At 39.8% G+C, this 23,768-nt stretch overlaps 1 protein-coding gene across 1 annotated transcript in view; it reads right to left on the bottom strand.

Annotated features, from left to right (window-relative positions):
- TRIM72 (tripartite motif containing 72) overlaps window positions 1-23,768 on the bottom strand; it is a 329,875-nt gene that overhangs the window by 207,887 nt on the left and 98,220 nt on the right. Inside the window, exons 2-3 of the mRNA XM_044086926.1 lie at window positions 19,093-19,188; window positions 321-554 (exon numbers count right to left, since the gene is read on the bottom strand). Of these exons, the coding sequence (XP_043942861.1) occupies window positions 321-554; window positions 19,093-19,188 (330 nt within the window). The remainder of the gene's footprint in view (window positions 1-320; window positions 555-19,092; window positions 19,189-23,768) is intronic.

Here is a 23,768-nt window from a genome sequence, read left to right as displayed (position 1 = left end):
TGTGACGGTTTTTAAGATTACATGAGAATGACACAAGGGAAATGCAGTGGTAGAAAAGTAAGTAAGAGTGTACAGGGAAGCTGAGATCAAGGAGTTATGGACCTACAGATGAAATAAAACATTGCTAGACGAGGTAGGTGAAGTGTCGCAGCTGGTTGTCAAACTCATTGTTTCATTTTTTATGACTACATGGAATATGGAAAGACTGGATGAAGTTGCAATATTCTTCCATTGTCGTTGTCTTTACTCCGTGTTTCTATATTACAACATATGCAAGTGCAAGATGTTTCACAAGTGCATTCATTTTAGAAATATCTTACCGTTAAAAAAGACATGGAATCCTGCTGAGCCATCCGTGTTTGGATATTATAACGCTTCTCCAAAATGGCAGTACATTCCTGAATAATCCTGGTCCTGTTTTCCGACATATTTCGCAGAATTCCTGCAGCTTCCTCATTTAGTTGTTGGATCAGTCGCTGTTCCTTCTCGTGAAGAAACTGGTGTAGTTTGGCAAACTCCATTATAATATGCTGCTCTAAACTCCTGGACTCTTCCTAGTTAGAAAAAAAAAAAAAAAACAGTAGTGCACTAATAGAATTACATTACATTTTGCTTTTGTAATATATGTCCCACTTTACAAATGTACACAAAATAAAAAAAAATTCTAAAGGCATCAGAGAGGTGCACAATGATTACCAGGAGGCAGAGTTTCAGTAGAATGAACAGAAATAATATGAGTTAATGATTTAGAGAAAAACTCTGGTGTTCACTGGGATAGTTACACCCATCTGTCAATGCTCCACAGAATGTTAAAGCTTTCAGGCACCAATTAGCTTTATCTAGTATTTCTGGTTCTGATTCCTTCATTTTCTAGGTACATACTGTACGGCTCAAAGTAAATCGCTTCACCAGACCACTTCTTATCACCTGAAAACAGGCACTTACCTCTAGTGTGTCTTATATGGCGAATCTTCTTATTCTTCTTTCGGCTTTTTTCCCGGTTAGGGGTCAGCACAGCGGATCACCTGTCTGCTCATGATTGGCAGTGGAGTTTTACAGTGTTGAGTTGCCAGCCCGGCGCCCAACCTTCCACAGAAGGCACACACACACACATGCACTCACACCTAGGGCCAATTCTAGAGTGTCCAATCCACCTACAGCTGTATGGCTAATAAATATATAAAAAGAACATAACTCACTGTTCAGTCTAAAGGCATGATGGTTTGATTAATCTGTGACTTAAAAACACATGAACACAAGCAGGCAAATGATCAAAAGACCATATGCCTAGCTATATATACACACACACACTTTATATATATATATATATATATATATATACCTACATACACACCTTTAAGTCAACATATTTAAGGTTTTGCACCTCCCTTTTCAAGCACTTAATAGTGCTCTACCCCCAAATTATGCAGGATTGTATATGACAGCTCTGGTGCAAGTTTGGGTCTACCTATCCAATCAAATATTAGCCTTAAAGGTAGTCAAAGTAGCACGGTGACCTGTAGTGGTAGCTTATTCCACAAACTGGGAGTATGCTGAATTAGGATCCTCTCTCTCCATTGCATCTTGTTTATTTGTTGGTGTAGAAGGTTCGGTTCCCTAGTGAGGGTATTATACAGAGCTACTGGTTTTGCAAGGGTACAGGAGGTCAAAAAGGACTATGCATTTTATAGCTCAAAAATCGAGACACAGGTCACGTGGCAGAAGCCTGTAGCACAGTTGTGCTAATCTATTGGGATAGCTGAATGATTCAAGACCTTTAATTTTAGTTGAGTGACAGGATTTGATTAATACATACCGAAGTGGGCACTATATTCAATGATGAGTCAGCGAAGATGTTAATAATGGAGGCATTTAAACTAAAAGGCACAACACTCTGCTCCCATGAGTCAGAAGTATAATGCCCTAATTGTAGCTTCGATGTCCTGTGTTTGACTAGCAGACATGGGAACTGGAGGGAGCAAGGCGGGAGGATGGGAGAGAGAGCAGCATACAGAATGTCCAGCCTGGGGAGAGAAAGGCAAGAGTGTAGTGACAGAATGACTTCTCTGGATCTTGAATATATTCCACTGGAAATTAACTAGCCTGGATAGAATGCAGAGACTGAATCCTTAGTTCACACAATCCTGAAGGTATAACCTTGGAAAACACTTAAAAAGGAAGCATTGTGTAGGCCTATGCAAAAGTAAAGCTAAGGGGAATTTTGAGGGACCTTGCTTTGTTCACCTTGCAGGACAGGAGGAATAGAAAAAGCCTGACATAACCCTTCAGATATGTCAAAACTATGGCATAGTACAATGACATAATTCAGATAAAGCAATGTTTTACAATGGGAATGGGGCATGAAATCAGAATCCAGTGGAGTTAAATCTAAGGGCTAAAGTTCCTTCAAAAAAGGCTGATGAGTACATGAGATACATCATAGCAGATGTGATGGAAAATTTCAGGACTGCACAGAATAGGTGTAGGAGAGCTTAAAAAATGCAGAAAACTGAAGTTAGCACAAGTAGGGTTTGTATCACGAAGTGAAGTGTACTAAACCTATACTTTATTCTTACTAAATTGCTAACGTGCTGGTTGTCATCTGTAAAGGCAATTCTTTATACAGCAAGAATTTCTGTTTTCTTGTTAATATGCTTTTCCAGGTAATTGTTTACATTAGGACACACTGGCATGAGAAGTAGCAAATGAAGTCCCTAGTGTGACATGGACAGACCTCTTATTTTTCAAGAAATGAATATTCATGTGAATCAGGTTGTTCCTAAAAATGAAATTAAAAATAGCGTAACATCCTAAGCCCCCTGCACCCCTCCCCAAAAAATGCAGCTTCAGGGCACTTAAAAAAACTGTGTATGGCATGGGGTGCAGACGGGGTGACAACCCCAATGATTGATGTGTGTGTGTGTGTGTGTGTGTGTGTGTGTGTGTGTGTGTGTGTGTGTGTGTGTGTGTCTGTGTGTGTGGCCTTTTACTGCAAACATTAATTCAGTAATGCCAGACATTAATTGTACTTAAACCTTCTTAAACTTTTTTTGAACATTAAAAACAGTGTAAGAATAACATATAAAAAAATGTGTTAAACACTTAACTGACAGCTCCATCGGGATGTCAAAAAAAGTTGGCATCGCCAAATGTGTGGAAAGTACAAATGGCATGTTCTTTTTTGAGATCATGACTAAAAATGGCCATTTACTTGCTTACTGCACGATAGCGTTGTCGCCTCACAGTTAGACATTGCCCGTTCGATTCTCAGAGCGTCTTCTGTGTGGCGACATGCGTGAATGGGCGTTCCTTCGTTGAAGGTTGTGCATTAGGCCCGGCAAGCCAGTACGTAAAAATCTACTGCCAATCATTAGCGGACCGGAGTTCCGCTGTGGCGACCCCTAACCGGGAAAAGCCGAAAGACACAAACAAACTTGCTTACTGCACAAAGCACTACTGGCTTACTAGTCCTCATCTCTGATTAATGGTTGAAGATAATCATGTGAAAAACAACAAAACAGCCTGAAGTCACTTTACTACTAAACACAGACTGAGCATGCTCCGAGCACTACTCGCATGTGTAGTCAGTCACTTTATAAAAAGGGTGCACAGCCTCACTTTTGTTGAGCTGTATGCACTGCTCACTATACCAAATTACTCTACTATAACTTAATGGGATAAAATGGTACTTCACGTTTCTTTGATCCCACCTCATATACACAGGGATACTGCCCTCCACTTCTTATTTTCTCCTCCCAATCTGCCCTGCATGTGCGTATCCTAGCATGTTTACTTCCCAGACATCCATATGTGCTTTCTGTCACAGTATAAGTGATTTTTCCTCCAAAGCCATAAGATTTTGCAGCTTATTGCTCAGACTATAGGCAATGACACTGCTATGTATTTTTCATCTGTTTGCCTCCTCCATATTATGTTGTTATTTTTCCCTCATATTCGTACAGATCTCTTGATTCTGTTTTCCTTAACAGCATGTGCATCACTAATTATCCAGGGTGAGGCTATGCTTTACAAGCTGCCTTTCTGCTCCTTTCCTCATGAAGTGTTTCAGTGCATAAGGAATCAGCACTTAAAACCCATCACTTTAAAATACTGGTTCCCTCTCAGATATATGCATAAGTCCCTAGTTCTACCCTTCCAAATGTACCTCTCCACATTTTTTTACATTTTTGCAGTCCACCATAGCTAAACCTAACAACACATCACACCCGGAGAATAAGGAGGGGGCCTGAAAACCTGCTGAGAGTTGAATCATATTAGAATGGCAGCAATCCCAAGCAGAACGGCATAGCAAGAAATTTCTAATTTGTATTTACAGCAGAGAAGCATAGTACTGTTATCAGCTCATACTGTGATTAATAAATATTCACGTGTCTCCAAATGCTGTCCTCATCACACTTAATAAATCCATGCATTACTCAAGCTGTTTTTGCTTCACATAACAATAACATGGTTTTCAGGTGAGCACTGTGTCTCTAGGGAGCAGTGCAAGATCATGTGCTTCAGATAACAGTTTCGACAATTAGACTTGTACTGGGAAGAAAGAAGCTTCTCCTCTTTAAGACATTAGTAACCAGGAGGGTAGAACTACAACTTGGAAGAGATATGGAGGTATGGTGTATATCAGGTGGAGGGGCAAGGAGTGAAATTTGGGATCAAATAGTAGCTGAGGTTTGACATCACTGCACATCTAAAGACAAATGTGCCTGACTGGAAAGGGATTATAACAATGCAGAAGTCTGAGAAAATAAGTAGGCAGCTTATGTGCATCACACACACACACACACACACACACACACACACACACACACACACACACACACATAGACAGACACACGCACACACACAGAAGCACACACACACAAACACACACACACAGACACACACACACACACACACACACACAGACAGACAGACAGACAGACAGACACGATACAGTACACTGTAAAAATGAGCTCAGTAACTACGGCACAGCTCAGGGCTTTTGCCCCACTTAAAAGGATACACCTTAAACAGAATGAAGTATGATTTAGTCACACCCCTAACAAGTGTTCAGTCTCAGCCTCCATACAGGTTTTGTACCAAGTGAATGGAGAACAGCTACAGTCCCCCCGCATAAGGGGAGGACCTTCCACAAGCCCAGACAATTACAGACCCATAACTCATAAGTCTCACCAGCCTCATATGTAAAGCCATGGAAAGACTTATTATGGAATTAACCAATCAGGACATAGGAACTCTCCAAACACTAGACCTGTCTCAATCGGGATTCGTCAAGGACGAGTCATGCTTACTCAATCTGGTGGCTTTTTTTTTAAAAGGTCATCAAAGCAAATTTATCAACCTGGCCAAAGCTTCCAATACAATTCCCCAGTCAGGCATAGTGTAAAAGCCAAATAAACTGGGAATAATCACCTATGTCACCTGCTGGATTGCCAAATGACTCACAGATAATCAATGTATGGGAAGTTACCTTCAGAAAGAGACCAGTTACCAGTGGAATCCCCCTAGGGTTATGTGCTGGGACCTCTCCTGTTTGGCATTTATTTTTTTTTTAATTAAAAGCCAATATCCAAGGGTTCTGGCTGACTAAGTTTGTACATGACTGTAAGCTAGCAGCAGTCAGTGAATCCGCAAATGACTTTGAAATTCTGCAGGAAGATAGGTCTCAAATAAATACTTGGCGTCAAAATCTTGGTCTGAAATTAATTTCCAAAAAATACATTACTGTATCTTTTGGGATATTATCTACCCCAGCGAACTACCACATTGACAATATGCCCCTAAGAGTTGACCCAGCGGTTCGGGATTTGGGAACTTAAGTGGACAATGACCTTATGTGGACAGTGACCTAACATTTGACCAACATGTGTCTATCATTGTAAGAAATTCCTTCTATATTGCACAACTTATAAATAAAGGGAGTGTGTCTAGATCTAGGGACGTCATTGTAACCCTTTAATCAGACCTCATTAGGCCAGTCATTGAATATAATTACCCCTTTGACATCTATCTAAGCAGACACATGCAATAACTGCAGCACCCACAGAGATAATGATACACAGCTTAAACATGTTCTACATAGACACACTCAAAGCCCTGTCACTAATACAAGGCTTAAACATGTTCTACATAGACACACTCAAAGCCCTGTCACTAATACAAGGCTTAAACATGTTCTACATAGACACACTCAAAGCCCTGTCACTAATACAAGGCTTAAACATGTTCTACATAGACACACTCAAAGCCCTGTCACTAATACAAGGCTTAAACATGTTCTACATAGACACACTCAAAGCCCTGTCACTAATACAAGGCTTAAACATGTTCTACACAGACACACTCAAAGCCCTGTCACTAATACAAGCCTTAAACATGTTCTATACAGACACACTCAAAGCCCTGTCACTAATACAAGGCTTAAACATGTTCTACATAGACACACTCAAAGCCCTGTCACTAATACAAGGCTTAAACATGTTCTACATAGACACACTCAAAGCCCTGTCACTCAAAGCCCTGTCACTAATACAAGGCTTAAACATGTTCTACACAGACACACTCAAAGCCCTGTGACTATACCGTCAGTGCATTGCAATGTACTGTGGTAGCAGAAGAGAGGAATTAAACACAGTTAAAAGGAGGGGCACGGGGCAGGGTGGATAAAAATAGGGGAGTGTTTAACTCTCTATGCAAAGGAATGGATCAAAACTACAGAAATATCTAATAAAGAAGGATATGTGGCTGCACCATGTGTCATCATGGAGACTGGATACGGCAACATGGTCAGCAAAGGGGTTTTATACAGAACCTCCTCCTCACAGGGAGCAAAAAAGATAAGAAAACAATATGTGACATTATTAGAAGGACAGATAGGTTTGTTGTCTTAAATCTTGAATATGCTAAGGACAAACCAGGACATCTTGATCACAGCACCTGTGGGTGTGTTCTCAAAGTGGGAAGGAAGAGCTGATTGGCAAGCAGCCATCAGCATACTGATTACAAAACAGTGTGAGTGACCATAAATTTAGATACACACTCACGCCAAACAAGTAACGTTTCTGGACTTTAGAAATGACTTTGACAAAATGGGCCAGACTCTTAGAAAAATCTAAGATGGGATGGAGGAATGATGAAAACTTATGTAAACCTCTGATCAAAAGAACAACAAATCTTTTTTTTATGAAACTATTACATAATGCCAAAAAACAGATAGCACAACATGTGCTTCTCAACGGAGGTGAGGTGACTTTGAAGGAGAAAGGAGGAAATAACAGGAAGTATAAGGAAACACAAATTTAGGAGGATGAAGAAATGCAGCAACTGAATTAGAAGAAACCACCCATCTCCACGATATACAGTGATAAACCCCAGTTACAACCCCAGATTGACTGACAGCTTGGTCATGGAGAAAAGGAGGCAGTCCAGTCTGCTTCAAAATCAGTACCCACTGTTGAAGAGATGCATACAGGTAGCATACGGGCTGGGAAAAGTACTTGCCTCTACTTGGCTACATTCTGTGGCAGCCATTAGAAGTTAGGTGTGGGAACATACATGTTCTCATAGGAAGATACAAAAGGACCTCTCATATGCATGAATGCACATCAGCCACCAGGAGAAGGGTTAGGATCACCCCAAGAAAAAAAAAAAAAAAACAATGGCTGCTTTGATGACAGCCTCCTGCAACTAACCCTCATCCCACAGGAGAAAGACTGGACTGACTGACAAACAGAATGAGGAAAGACCGATGACTGGCAAATACCTGGAGGGGAAAATAACATAAAATATCATAAGGGACTAGAAATGGCACTCAGAAAATCCAAAGCTTGGGCACAGAACAAGATAATCGACTCCATTAAGAAAGGGGATACATACAAGTTACACAGATTCACAATGATGTAAAGAAGACAAAATAATGGGATACTGAAGCTGAAAATGTGTACGGCTTCAGGCAGAAAAAATAGCAACAGGGAAGGTTTGCCACACTAATAATTTGCTTAGCATTCAAGAACAAAAATGATCAGCCTTACATAGCTGCCCAAGAAAGGTGACCAAATTTAGCCACTCATTTCAAATAATAGCTGTTGTGATGTTCCTTTCCCTGGGCCAGTAATCAAGGAGCCTGAATCCTCACCACTGATACTGGAGAGGGATGTTCACTTTGAACAAAATAGATACACACAGCATTTCCACATGCAGCTGTCTGCATCAATTACAATTTCCCTTAGCAGCACAAAGGGAACACACTCAGTCCGGGGTCTGGGTTTCCCTCTCTCTCTCCAGGCCCCCAGTAAGACTCCCCACTGGCACAGCTATAGAGTTGAGTCCTCAGCCAAGTTCCCAAGCCAAGTCCTCCACCACTCTCTCTGTGAAACCAGTGCTCTGTATCCCTGCTCCAAGTAGCTGACACACACACTTTAAGAATATGACACTGTATAGGTCCCAGCCTGACAATGTGGATAAGTATTATCTAGACAATAAGACAAACAGGGGGTTTATAGCAAATGCAGTTCCCACAGATGAAACCTGGTAACCAGTAGATTATTACTAGGCTCAGTACTAGGACAGTTTTGTACGGTCTTTTTAAGTGACTCAGTCTGGGTTTTCAGTTTTATTAGTGACACAAAGTTATGCAAGAGTTAATACAAAAAGGAAGGCTTATTTATGAAGAGAATAGAGTAGGCAAGCCTGCAGGAGTGACTTAAAATATGGCAGCTTAAATTCATTACAAAACAAGTAACAGAAATATGCAGCTGTGAGGTAGCAAACCATAGAGAAGTACATGACTGGAGGGGGAAGTTGTAGCAACAAGAGAGGAATGAAACTTACAGGAAGTTTATGAGAGGACTTAATTTTAAGTGACACAAGAAAAAATAAAGGAGAGCAGGGGTGAAATGTCGAGTCATGAAAATGCATCATTAGTACAGCAGACTTGTTATCCCTCCCTCTTCAATGCAGTAGGAGTACTGTATGCAGTTCTGCAGACCTCATAATCACACCTCTAAAGTGTCATTTCCGAGGGACATCCTTAGTGTTGGTGAGTTAAATGTTAGTGCTGGCCAAAAAAGAAACCGTTATAAAGCAGAAATCCAAGTCTAAAACAGCTGTTCTAGAAGTAGTGAATATTGTAACAGAGATAAAACAACTGAAGTGAGATCTTTAGAAAATGGTGAGAGTCACAAGTACAACCCAGGACTGATTAACAACTGCGGACAGAACGGTGTTCTTCTTCCATCTGGGATTCCATGGGAATTGTGGGAACAGTACTTAAAGAATAATGGTTTGCAGGAGGAATGAGGTTTAATGGAAGGCAGGGACTGAATGAGTTTTGTAATGTTTGACTGGCAATGACTGGACAGGTAATATCTGCAATTGAAATTATGTCCAATATGGTTTGTTTTCATTTATATAAATGCATGATTGCATATGTCATAAGTGATAATTTCATAAAGATGTTTCTTGTTAAAAAAAAAATTGCTCTGTCCTTCCTGAATCTGATTTTTACAATCAGCAGTGCATTACAGTAAAAATAATAATAACAATGATAATTACAGTTACAGGTTTCTCTTACTTTAGACAATAATGTTAATTCATACTCTCTTATAGTGCCAACTTTTTAAGTCAGTATAACTAAAACCTACAACAAATGTCCCTGATTCGGGGTCTTTGTTCCAGATTATTTTGGGGTTTGTCCATGATCCTGAAAAGTTAGAGGCTGAGAACTATGCTCATAATTACTGGTATCAGAAGCCATATAACAAATTAACATATAGTTCTGAGGAAATGAAGCAGAGGAAAGACAATACAGGCACTTAATACCGCAAGGGAATTCACACAACCAAAATGGATGCCACAATTCAAAAACAAATTTGTAAGAGTTTGAGGATTCAGTGGTAGCTCACTGGAGGTACAAGGAAGCACTGCTTTACAGAAGGCACAGAAAAAGGTAATAGAAACAAAATAATGACCAGATTCAGATCAGAACTGGGGAACACACACACAACCTGCAGCATTTCTTGTGAAAAGTGGGCAGACTACGTAGCCTAAATGTTCACTATCCAGCACCAGAATTTCCCTTTATGTGACTGAAACTCTTCTTCCATCTACTATTATGGTCTCTGTGTTCCACATTACCAAATGCCACAAGCAACAACTGCTCTGGCAAACACCCACCTTAAACAAACACTGGCTAAGGACTGATACAAGTTATATGGCAATCATTTAAGATTTAGACAAATTTTAGACAGTTTGCAGAAAAATTAAAGGTAAGTTAGTCTAATGCAAACAGGAACTGCAATATGAAGTGAGGGAAAACAGGCTTATGGTGTATTTAGAGAGACATTCAGGGAAGAGAATTTGATAGAAATAAGGAAGCAAGTGAAGAAGGGAGAGCAACGAGGTACAAGGAATGAAAAGGTACTTGTTTACATTCAGGCATACAGTTTATCCTAGTTTTGAGCAAGAATAAACCAGATTTTAGCTAGGAACTATTTCAGAGTGGTTTTGATAGATGGGAGGGAAGATATTGACGTGATGGGTACAGGTAAGGAGTTTCAGGCCTTAGGACCCTTCTGGGAGTACAGACAATGCCCAGCAGATTTGAAAGGTTTGCAGACATACAGGAGTTTTTGGCCACTGGATCGCAATGACCAACTGGGAACACAGTTGTGTGGAATGCTTTTTAGTGCTGGACAGACAGATGGATGCTGGATAATATTATAGGTGGTAAGAGGTTGTGTATATGTTAGCTAATGAGGCAGTTCTAACCAATGTAGGCTTTTTAGTGAATTTACTGAATTTTGAGATATATGAGAAGAAATAATTATTGGCTCCTTTTTGTGAATACATGCTCTTTTTAGAAGAAAAAAAAACAGCACTTGCAGTAGTTAAGGAAGCTCTACAGTCTTACTGTCAGCAGATGGGAATGCAGTTTTATCTCCCTTATGTAGTAAATCTTGTCTAAATATTTTGTCATATAAAGTTTGCTACACAAATGATCTTAACAGTTGATGGGAATTGAAGAATTTGTGGACTCCTTACATATACATGATCTGTTGCTAAAGGGATTTTTTCATAAATTATTATTTCATGTTTAAAAATTATTTTCTTGTATTGATTTTATTTGCCTTGTATATGGATTTATTGGACTGACAGTTTGGTATGGTTTACGTCCCATGGTCTGACAGTAAGTTATTTAAATATAACTACAAGATATCAAGCAGATATGAGCACAGACAAATATTTCTTCTCCGGTGATTACAATGCAATATACATCTGATACGCGTATAGTAACCCATTTAAAGAGTACCTTATAAAGATGTTAAGATGGGAATTGAGACCAGTAAGTATCACTGGGGGTTCTCATGAAAACTGTAATATTGACATACTGACTTAAGTTAGCATTGATATATCTATGGGCAGTCATCACTTTAGCAATAAGACTACAAGAAGAATGAACCTCTATGGAAGAAGCCGATTTTTGGAAAAGAAAGAAAACAGACAGAGGCTGGATTTTGATTACATTACATTAACTTTTTTTATGCTATGATAATATAGGAAAATGTTTAGCAATGCAGTGCTTCAAGGTTAAATTCAGAAATAATATGACCTACTGGATGAAGATGGAAATTTAACACAGTATATTTATCAGGAACAGTATATGTTGAAATATCATCATATTTATGATAATGAAATGGAGTGAGAAAAGCCTAGCAGAGATAGCTGGCTTGATGTACATATACAAGAAATAATAAAAGCAATGCAGCATCAGAAAGGATGATCCAGAACAACTACCTACAGAGTTCTACTAGTGGTGTTTTGCAGATACTGTACTCTTGTCTCTACATTTGTTACAAATCTCTTTTTTACATAAAAAGTAGTACATTCCCCAGTCTATGCAGAATGTGGCTCTTGCTTCAATAACAATGGGAAAGGGGAGTACTTAGACCATTAGCTAATGACAAATATAGATGCTATTCTGCATTCTTTCCAATTTTTCCTTGAAAGGTAGAAAGGAAAGTCAAACAACTTAATTCAAATTATTTTATTTTACCTGGAAAAACAGGGACCTCATAAATAATAATGATGCAATATCATATGATGCAAGAAGTCTTGTGACACTGTTACTGGGGAATTAAAGTCTTGCGTCATTATGCTGTCCCATATCGCTTTAGGTCATATAAAGAATGTGCATAGAGACAACACATGCATTTATTAAGATCAATAATAACTTTACATCAAAGCTATAATTGTTAAAATGGAGTCCAACAGGGAAGCTCCCCACCGAGTGAAATTTCCGGTATGAGTATAGCCAACTAAATGTGTGCTACAACTGTATACACAGACAATGTATCAGTAATATCATATAATTATAAGAGTTATGCTTTAGTACTGAATCAGAATTTTTGAAAATATTAAGGAAGTTAGGCCAACTCTAACAGGAGTGTTTCTGGAGGATTCATGTTGTTCATAAATTTAATTTTCTTGAGATAACATACAAGTTAAAACATGGTGGAAAAGAACTACAGAAACTGTCTAGAAAAAGTAAACAACAGTACTGTATCCCCTTCTTCCAGGCATTTTTGTTTAGCAGGTTTGGCTAATGCTCTAAGGAGGCATCATTTTCCCTTACAGAGCTTGTCTACCTATCTATCTTTACATATATACACACACACACACAAATACACACACACACACACACATATATATATATATATATATATATATATATATATATATATATATATATATATATATATATGGATCTATGTCAGGTGATCAAGTTTTCAGAAACTCTAAATTCATACAGATGAGACCATATGATCGAGTTTCTGAAAACTCGAACATAAAGCAAAAAATAAAAAAATCTACCTACTTTACATTTATGCAGGTAGGCAAACCACCCTGTACCCCACATGTTGGGGGCTGTGTCCCCTGCAAATTATATATACCAACTTAAGAGATTGCACTGCAGTGAAGAAAAGCCTCGCTGTACTGCGAGCTCCATTCAAAAGCTTCGAGTTTTCAAAAGCTCGACCATATGAATTTCAAGTTTCTGGAACTTTGATCAACTGATAGGGACCCATATGTATATAATGTGTGTCAATGTAAATAAAATCATATAGTCTGCTGAAGAAAGTGGATATAACATTTTTTTTTTACTGAATTTGGTTGATTCTGCTTTTATTAGGTTAATTTGATAAGAGAAATTTAAAAGTTTGTATGGTGAAGTAATTATCCAAGCACAGCCTGAAGTTGGCCATTCAGACATAGGAGGACAGAGATGTTACAATTCTTTATCCTTAGTATCATGTAACAGCTAATACTCTTTTGAGTCTAATGGAATTTCAATATGGAAAAACTTGTATTTACAATATTTAAAACAAAGTATTTAGTAAGCCATCTAGTATTTTGGAGTAGGATCTCATGCCTGGAACTTCCTTAACTTCCCTACCCATAGGGTAGTTTTAGGTGTGTTGTAAGTAATTACCTTTATGTACCTATAAAGACGTTTCTTGGACATCAAATTAGATCACGTCTATCTTTCTTTGTTAGGGACAATTTTCTATGGCTAAAGGAAAAAACGTGGAGGACTTTTTTCAAATAAACAATTATAAATTTAATACAATTTGTTCTGATCTCTTAGACTGTCTGATGGCAAAAAGGCAGGTCTTTCAGTTTATGCTACTACTGACACAAAATTAAAAACTGACTTAAGGCTGTTTGGGGACATAAGATGCAGTAGATGAGAGGCAGCTCTATTATCCTTGGGGAAGATTTTGGGGAATCCTTTCACATGACCCCCAAAACCACAATGCGGTACTGGAAGCAGGAGCATACAAAATAAAACCCAAACTGGTTAAAGGTACCTGTGTTGTTTATGCAGTTTGTGCCTCTTGTTTGTAATTCTTACACATGGACAATATCTATGGAGAACACGGACCTCATAGGGCAACTCAAATTAATTCAAGGAATCAGTTATAATATCCAGTCATCACTGCCTATCCCCCAGTAAGTGACAACAACTGGCAACCAAGAAAATGATGGTTCCCTGCCCTGCACTTACAATCCTCTTTGGAATCCTTAATTTCCCCATGCCTAGAAGTCACCAAGAGATAATCTCCCTGAGGAATTAGGGGACCACCTGGTGAATGGCCACTTCTGGAATACCCAGTAATGAGCAACTGAGGGATCCAGAGTTGGGCAAGTATGAGAACCAGGGGGCAAGACCAGAGGCTGAGTGGGGTCTGGGGGAAGTTAATTAAAAAAAGAAAAAGAAAAACGAAAGTCAGTTCTGATATGGCTATATTTTGAACTATAAAAGGAAAAGAACCAACTTAATATACAATCAATTATTACAATAACACAATTGCTGCTTAACTATTGAACAACTACCTTGATACTGAAGTAGAACAAGAAAAATGGGTGGAAAATAAAATTAACCATGTTTCCTTGTCTAACAGAGCTATGCATTAAGCCTCTCTATGGTATACTTATTTCTTGATTGTGCACATGATGAATCCTGTTTACCCACCATCCTGTTGGTACTGTGGCCTTCAACATGCCTCAGTAGCACAACACTAGTGACCAAGTCCACAGGTCCAAAGCTTGCAGTATGAGATGTTATATTTATTAAAACAATTTGAAGGTACATATGTGGACTTTAAGCCACATATTTTAATTTTTGATAAGGTGTTTTAGTATTATTAGCCAACAGTGCAACAAAGAGACATATATTTGAAGACTTCAACTTTGCTTGCCTTTTTCCTATAATTTAACTAGTATAAACCTTATATAGAGAGTTAGTTCTTATCACAAGTATAGACATATTCTGCATTTTGATTGCAATAAATGCAATCACACATTTTTGCTAATAAAAACTGTAAAGTATTGTTACAGTATCCAGTAACGTTGACTAGTGAAATACCAAAGTGGCAGCTGTCCTGAGACATTACCGGGCATTTAGTTTAACAGAAACTTACACGGAAGTTGAAAACTATAGAATGTCTGTTGTAGTCCATAAACATTTCTTCAATTCAAGTGAAGTGCAGCCCTTGTCTGCTTGAGACAATTACAATGAAATTTAGAAACATGACTACATGTCTTGTTGTTGTTTAGTCATTTAGTTGATTCTGACTAATCATGACTTCGAGGACTTCATCACACCAGGCCTGGCAAGAACGGCTTCATTGGATTCTTGAATTTTTATACTCATTACTTCAGTGAAGCCGTCCCTCCACCTAAGCCTCTGCCACAGCTTCTTCTTTTACCCTCGATCGTTCTCAGTGCCTTCCCCAGTGAAACCTGTCTTCACGTTATGTGGCCAGAGTATCTGAGTTTTGTTTTTAGTACTGGACCTTCCAGCGAATACTCTGGATTTGTTTCCTTAAGTATTGACTTGTTTGATCTTAAAGTCATTGGCATGCCTAAAAAAGTTTTCTCCAAAACCAAAGTTCAAAAGCATTAATTTTCCAAAACATAGCCTTAGCTACAAGTCCAACTCTGAAAGCTTTTTGTCTATACAGATCTTTACTGACAACGTCATGTCTTTGTTCTTTAAAATCTCATCCACATTTGTCAAAGCTTACTCTCCAAAAAACAAGTATCTTTAAAGTTCATGGCTGCAGTCACCAGATGCAGAGGTAATTGAACCCAGGAAAATAAAATATGGCAGTGCTTCCCTTCATCTTCACCTGTCTGTAAAGAACTGATAGAGAGATGACTGGTTTTAATGTTCTTGGTTTTGGGGAACAAACCAGTTTTTGTGCTTTCGACTTTCACCTTCACGAACAGGTTCTTCAACTTTTCCTCATTTTCAACCATTACAGTGGTATCATCTGCATACCTATTTCTTCCAGCAGTTCTGATTCTGGCAACTTATATGTCATGCAAAATATTCGGTTAGACAAAATCAATGACTGGTCTTGGCTTTTTTCATTTAATAGTGCTTAATAAACTTTCCAACACAAAGCAGATAATCAACAGTAAACGTTACTTACATCTATTCATTTTTTGTTAATATTTTTTAAGTCACGTGAAAAGAAAATAACATTTACAGTATTTATACAGTTAAATATGATGTAGTCTAGACCATATAAGATTGGTCTGGATCCATATTACAGCACTTTAGGGTTTCAGACCAGTTTGGGAAAAGACTGTGTTTCTGTCCAGTCACCCACTCATGATTCTTCTCTTTAACTTCATTTTGCCAGTATCAGTGTTGGTTTGTGTGCAGTGCTAGGGTGTTTTCACTCACTGGCTATACTTGATTTAACCACATTACGAAAGAAACAACCTGTTTACTTCCTATTATTCAAGCCACATATGTCACCTCAAATGCCTAATATGCAAAAAATATTTTTTTTTTTCCTGAAACAAATTATCACATGCAATCTTACAAAAACATTTCACATTAATACATTCAAAACGTGTACACCATCCATCTTTAAATTAGAGTGCCATTATTTTACATCTAAATTCCTTTGTACCAAAAGCATTCTACAGGGGTTAAATGTTTATGTAACAGTAGTATCTTTTGATCCCGATGCATGCCCATTTATGAAGAGAATAACACCTACCTCACATTTTCACAGTCTGTATATGTCAAAGTATTATTTTCATTGCTTTTTCCACTTATCAGAATTCTCCGGCAGGGCTAGCCACCCAGAGGTGTGAACCTTTGCTCTAGATGATTGTCACTGTTGAAGTGACACCCAGACCCCATGTAAAAAATGGGAAAGGGGGGGGGCTGTGTATAGATGGATTCCATTTATCAGAATTATTTTCCAACATCAACAACTTCTCTCTAACAAATCAGCATAAATTTTTGCAGCTCTACCATTTACCGACATTCCTCCTTTTCTCTCAAGATACAGCTTTCAGTATACTCTTCTTCCACTTCCTATTTCCAATATACTCTTCTTCCACTTCCTATTTCCAATATACTCTTTGTCCACTTCCTATTTCCAATATACTCTTCCACTTCCTATTTCCAATATACTCTTCTTCCACTTCCTATTTCCAATATACTCTTCTTCCACTTCCTATTTCCAATATACTCTTCTTCCACTTCCTATTTCTTTTTTTCCTTAAAGCACCTTTCTAATCTGTTAACCATAAGCCATAAATTACCCCACCTGACTGAATGCACTGTTTATAAAACTGGTCCAGTCCCAATACATTCCCAGTTAGAGGGATCTTCCTTGTTTAAGATAACCCACTAAACCAAGTTAAAAGCACCTATGTTTGTTGCGTAATTTGGTATGCCATTCCCCCTCTTGCTTTAACATAATTACCTACTGTGAGCTATTCTTACTCCAGCAGAATTGTCTACGCATTTCCTAATGTTGTTCAGCATTTAAATTAGTTTATCACGACCATGTGAAATGGGTAAATGCCTTATCAGATACAAAACCTCTGATGAAATCATTAACTGCATAAATATCCCTGCTAGAGAACAGACTTTAAAACTTTCATCTTGTAATAGATGTCCATTCTTTTGCTCTTCAGTTTTCTGAATGTTTTTGTCAACAGTATCCTTAAAACTTCATATCGGATAATTTGAATCTCTCTGAATTGCAGTTACTATCACGAAGAACTGCTGCAGCCACTTCTTTTAATAATAGGAATCCACTCCCAAGTCACTCTCTTCTCTCTCTCACACACACACACACACACACACACACACACACACACACACACACACACACACAGTCCCTGCATCTGTCTCTGACTTGTCCATTCTCCCCCCCAATCTAGTGTCCCCCCCCACCTCAACCTCCATACTAGCTGAAGCACCATTAAAGAACAGGGGGTTTAAAGTACTCACTGGTCATCTTCCTCCACTCCAATCCTCATACTGCTGTAAAAGCCAGTAAGGCACCATTGTAGTTTCCCTAGTGGCTAGTGCTTCCCTTCCCACCCCCAGCTCCCGATCACCATACTGCTGTTGGTGTCATTACGGCACTTGAGCTCAGAAGAATCCCTGGTGTCTAGCGACTCCTCTTACACTACTATCCTTATACTGCTTCCATGTTCGTAGTTAAACATGGCCTCTTGACTGTGTTCACTACTGCAATGCAGTGGGGTCAGCCAGGCTGATCTACATGGCTGAGCGATTTCTTGAATCTCTCGGTGTGTAGATGCCTTCCTGGAGATGGAGGTGGTTTTGAGGGGAGAGAGTACATGGCTAATTAGCATATGCCTCTCCACAGATTTTGAGGGGAGAGAGTACATGGCTAATTAGCATATGCCTCTCCCCAGATTGCCCATAGATGTGGGCCAGCCCTACTCAGCACTGCACATCTGTGCTACAGCTGTTCCTAATCCCAAAAGTCTACTGTGATGTCTAGCTGGTACTTTTGGAAGAATTTTGATGTCTGCACTTCATAATGACATCAATCCCAGTGGTTTGTAGGTTTTCATTGTTTTATCAGCAACTTCCAAAGAAATTATTTTCTATTTGAATTATTTGCAGAGGTGCAGTCTCAGCGTTAACATTCAGGTATGTTATATTACTTTTTTTAAGTGAGCATACTAGTGACTATGTGTGTATGTGGCAGTTCAGAAAGACAGGACTAGAAATAAAATAACTAACCTTCCGCGGTGGTGTAGCGGTAGTGTTGTTGCCTCACAGCAAGAGGTTCTCCCATTCAATTCTCAGCTGGAGTGCGGGGAGTGCCTTCTGTGTAGAGTCTGCATGTCCTCCCCACGGTTGGGTGGGTGTTCGAAAGACATGCGTAAATGGGCATGCCTTCGTTGAAGGTTGGACGTCGAGCTGGCACCTCGGCGTTCATGAAAATCTATTGCCAATCATTAGCGGACCGGAGTTCCACTGTGGCGACCCCTAACCGGGAAAAGCCGAAAGAAAACAACAACATAAAGGACATAGTTTTCACATTTTACTGCATTTTGCAAAGCTTCCTAGAGTTAAACAAATGCAAAAATATAAAGCACAAAACAGTTATCTGATAAATACATACTAAAATGCATACATACATTAATACGTAATATGTATCTTGAAAACGTGCATCAAATACATAAATAACTAGATAAATAAATAAACATGCTTACTTTGATACTTGATATTCTCTGCTCTTGCTTAAGCTGTTGATCGAGGAGTATCATCAACCGAGACTCAAGTGTGAATAAGGCCGTTTTGAGCTTTTGCTGACAAAGAGAGACATAAAAGTTCTATTAAACAAGTCCACTGAGAAAAAAAAAACACATGCATGACTTACTGGTCACATAGACCCACTTTCCTGAGTTTTTGACTAGCATTTCTAATCAAGGTTTCTTCAAAGAGCAACCAAATCTTGTTTTCTGAAGAAATTATTCTTAGCTTTTCAGCAAGCCACAATGAGGTCAAACATGAATTCCCACAGACTGACTGTACCTATTATAAATGAAACTTGGAGGGGGAAGCAATAAAACAATTCAGGGGGGAAACAATAGGAACTGTCTTCTAAACATGTAACTTCAGACTAAGTATAACAATTTTCAAACAAATATATTTTATAATATATGTGTGTAGGTGTGTGTGTATGTATGTGTGTGTGTGTGCGCACACGCACGCACACTAGGACTTGTTGACTGTGTTTTTGGTTGACATCTACTTAGTTGAAAAAGTTGATCCAAAAGTTTTCCTTTGTTCCCTCTACCTGCTGATCAATCACTGGTCATCTCTCAGCCAAATGACCCATTTGTTCCCTTCATCTCCAAGACGGAGTAGGACAAGAGATGTTATCAGTTAGACAGCCACTAAGGGTAGTTCACGGATTGTTCCTTTTTGAGGCCCTAAGTACCCACACACCTTTAGCTGTGTAAGGGAAAGTGTGACATGCAATGGGCTGGCCACAATGGGCATTCCCATACTTTAACATGGAACCTGGCAGCAGACAACCCCAACCACCAACCTCAAAGTCAGAGAGGTGGTATCCCATGTCTCCACAGTAGAAACACAAACACCATCCTTATCTGCTCCCCAAGCAGAAGCAACCCTTCTTACCCCACCCTGGGAGAGCCAAGTGGGTCAAACACCTTCATTCCTCTCCCTTTCTGGCTCCTCCAAAGCCAGGGCTATTAAATGATTCCCGGTCAACGGTGTCGCAATCAGGGCTCTATCCCTCTGTGCCATGGAGCCAGGTTAACAAAATGTAAATGAAAAGGAGAACCATGTGGAGAAATAAAGAAGACTGCTGTCAAAAAAACAAGCAACATTCAAAAATATTGTAAAGCATGCCTTAGCTGGGAAAGCAGAAAATAAAAAGTATATATGTTCTACAACTAAGCAATACACAATGGCATGTAACATGAAATTAGAAAAAGAAAACTGTAAAAGGTATGCACCCAAAAATGTTGGAAAACTGTCATGCTACCATAAACTAGAAAAGAGCTATGAAAGGTACATCACCAAAAAGTAGTACAAGCAGAAAAACTGATGAATGTTATAAATGCATCAGGAAACGGTGCACTACTGCAAACTACAAATTCGGTTAGAACCATACTATACATATGGCAAAACTGGAACACAACAAGGGCTTGTAGAAATAAAGAAATATTGTACCAGAAATAATTAAAATTATGCTCAACAGCACATATCATCTACTTTATCAGTAGTACAAAATAAAAGTGTTTTTGCAGGAAAAGAAACCACTCCCTTGCATCCCAAGCAACTCTGCCTGTAAATATTCTAAACTGGAGACTGTGCAACCTTGGGGATAAGGAGAAACTTCCCTACCCAAAGTTCTGCAATGTCACTTAAATAAGCGTATAGGATCATAGGAGATTACTAGGCTAATGGCTCTGGGGCCCTTACAAGCCTAGCCAAGAGTTTATCCCCAGAAAATAAATCACAATCAGCACCTGTCACCCCTGTCAATGAGGGACACAGGTGGAACCCATGGGACAAATTTGTGGTTGCCCATCCACTCATCAAGATTGCACTTGAAGAGGGTCAGCGACGTACTTTGCTTGACATGTATGGGGAGTCTATTCCAGAGATGGGGCAGCGTCTGGGAGACAAACCTGTCTCTCCAGCAGGTTTTGCTAATGTCGCATATTAGATTTAAGCCTTTTGACTGGGTACTACGCGAGAAGTTAGACTTACGGATATGGAGCATCTTTAGTAGAGCAGGGTCTGAGATTGCCTTGTAGGCGAGACACAGGTCACCTCTGAGCAATCTGTATGATACAGAGTAGAGTGATAGTGATTTGAGCCTGTCCACATAGGACAGGTGTTGGAGGCCATGGATTCTCTTTGTGAAGTATTTCTGTGGCTTTTCCAGTTGGTGCAGTTGTTTGGAGAGGTACATACCAAATGGGGCATTGTATTCAATTATTGGCATAATGAGGGAGGAGTACATAAAGGTAATAACCTCCTTTTTTCTGGATGCAATCCCTTTACTTATGAGATGAACCAAGTAAAAGACTTTTCTGACCACTGCCGCTACACGCTAGTCAAATGTAAAATTGTTGTCAACTTGTGTACCCAGGTCTCTCACCACAGGTTGTGTGCTTAGGGGTTGCCACTAATGTGGTAATCAGTAGAGGCCATGTTTTTGCCGAATGGTATGATAATACATTTTTTTGCATTTAACTTAAGGCCGTGACTTTGGCACCAGTCATTTGTTGCTGTGAGACCCTCTTGAAATATGTTAACATCATTTGGGGAGTCAATGACAGCACCCAACTTACAGTCATCAGCAAACTTGGTCAGTCACAGGCCTTTTGTCTTTGCCTGGACCTTTCAGAAGTAGATACCAAACAACAGGGGTCCCAGGACAGATTGCTGGGGGACACCACTAGTGACAGGTCTGCTATCAGAAGTAGTGGCACCTATTTTGACCTTGTGGGTCCTACCAGTGAGCCAGTTGGCCACCCACCTGATGAGACAGGGATTTACACCAAGTTCTGTTAGCTTTCTGATGATGCCAGAGTGGGGGATTGTGTCAAAGGCTTTGGCCAAGTCAAGGTAAGCTGTGTGTACTGACTTGCCCTCATCCAGTGCCTTGGTGACAGTCTCAAAAAAGTCAACCAGGTTCAAAAGGCAAGATCTTCCCTTGACAAATCCGAAATGGGTGGGGTCAAGTGTTTGGAGACTGCCTATGTCCTTGTTTATGAGGTCCATACTAATACGCTCCATGGCCTTACAGATCAGACTTGTCAAGCTAATGGGGGTGATAGTTACCAGGGTCAGTAGTGGCACCACCTTTGTGCAAAGGGATGACAATGGCAGTTCTGCATTCTGCTGGAATGAAGCCTGTACTTAGGCTATGGATGAATAAGGTGCTCAATGACGAGGCTAGTTCTTGCTGGAGATGGTGCAGAATACAGCCTTGGATACTGTCAAGTCCCATGGAAGTTGTGTTCTTTGTCTTGGATAGGGCCTTTAATACTTAGATCTATGAAGATGTGAGGTACGGGGCAAGTATCCATGATGTCGAATGGGCCTTTGGGGGGGCAGGGTGGTGAGGTTTGCGCTGAACCTATCTGCCAGCAGGTTAGCTAAGTCAACAGGATCAGTGTAAGTGGCACCATTAAGAACTAATTCAGAACAAACCTGGGCTTTGCCATGGAGGTTTCTGCGGTCTACATTAAATGCTCGAAGAGGCATTCCATCGAACGCCTCTTCATCGACACTTAATCAGTGACCACACTAAATCGCGAACATTCAAGACAGCGATTTCTTTCCCTGGGAAAGAAATCACTTCCACTAAAACCACATACACACAATTTCAAACAAAAGTGGGGGGGCTTTGCCTCCACACCCCCCCAACGTGGGGGGCTGCACTCCCCACACACCCCCTAACTAAATATACCAATTCCGAGATCACAGTACAGTGGGGTAATGGGCAATGTCATGGCTCAGGCCAAGTGATTTTTTTCCCAGGGAAAAAAAATCTCTAACCTGAGCCTTCGCTATTTTTGGATTTCGGTCTATATCTGTCAGCAAAACGGCATTCGCTGTAATGCCGTTTCACTGATCTAATATAGACCCGGTTTCTGACTTAACTGGTTTTGTGATTAGCCTTTGTTTCGGAGGCTAGTTTCGATTATTCATAATTGGCTTTGTGAGGGTTTCACCAGTGATCTAATTTGCTTGCTGAGGCTACGGAGGGAGTTTTTCCAATTGGGAATTTGTACCTTTTTACCCTTGGACAACAGTTTCTTCCTTTTGTTGTAAAGCCTGTTGACAGAAGATGTCAAGCCCATAGATTTTTGTTTCCTTGAGGAGCAGGTTTTAGTTCTGATGGGTATGGCCGAGTCCATGCAGTTGTACAGGTGCTTGTATACTGCACTGACATACTGTTCAGCATATTTGTCTGCATCCTCTGAGGGGGCGGTGGTATGAAGCTACTGATACCCTCCCTTAGAAGGCAGTAGTCAGTTTTTGAGAAGTTCTTTAGCTTGGTTATGGCTGCGGGGTGCGGGGGTGTTAGACGGGATAAGCACTTTGAATGACACAAACCAATGGTCTGATCTCACCAGCGAAGAACTTACTATGGGGGTGGTGCAGCAGTCACCCATGTTGGTAAGAACCAAGTCTAGAATGCTATCTCCCCTTGTGGGGGATGACACAAGCTGGTCTACTGCATTAGAATTGATGAACTCAAGTAATTGTTGGGTGAGTGCATTAGAGCAGGCATAGTTCACCCAGTTTATGGTGGGGTAGTTGAAGTCACCAAGGATCAGGGTGTTAGGGGGTACCTTGATGGACTCAAGTAGGTCCAGGTAGAAGAAGTGGGTAT

The sequence above is a fragment of the Protopterus annectens genome, chromosome 10.part0 (genome assembly GCF_019279795.1).
Source record: "Protopterus annectens isolate FY-2018-M chromosome 10.part0, PAN1.0, whole genome shotgun sequence".
Lineage (NCBI taxonomy): Eukaryota > Metazoa > Chordata > Ceratodontiformes > Protopteridae > Protopterus > Protopterus annectens.
The sequence above is the reverse complement of the archived record's forward strand: the minus strand, read 5'-3'. Positions and strand labels throughout refer to the sequence as shown.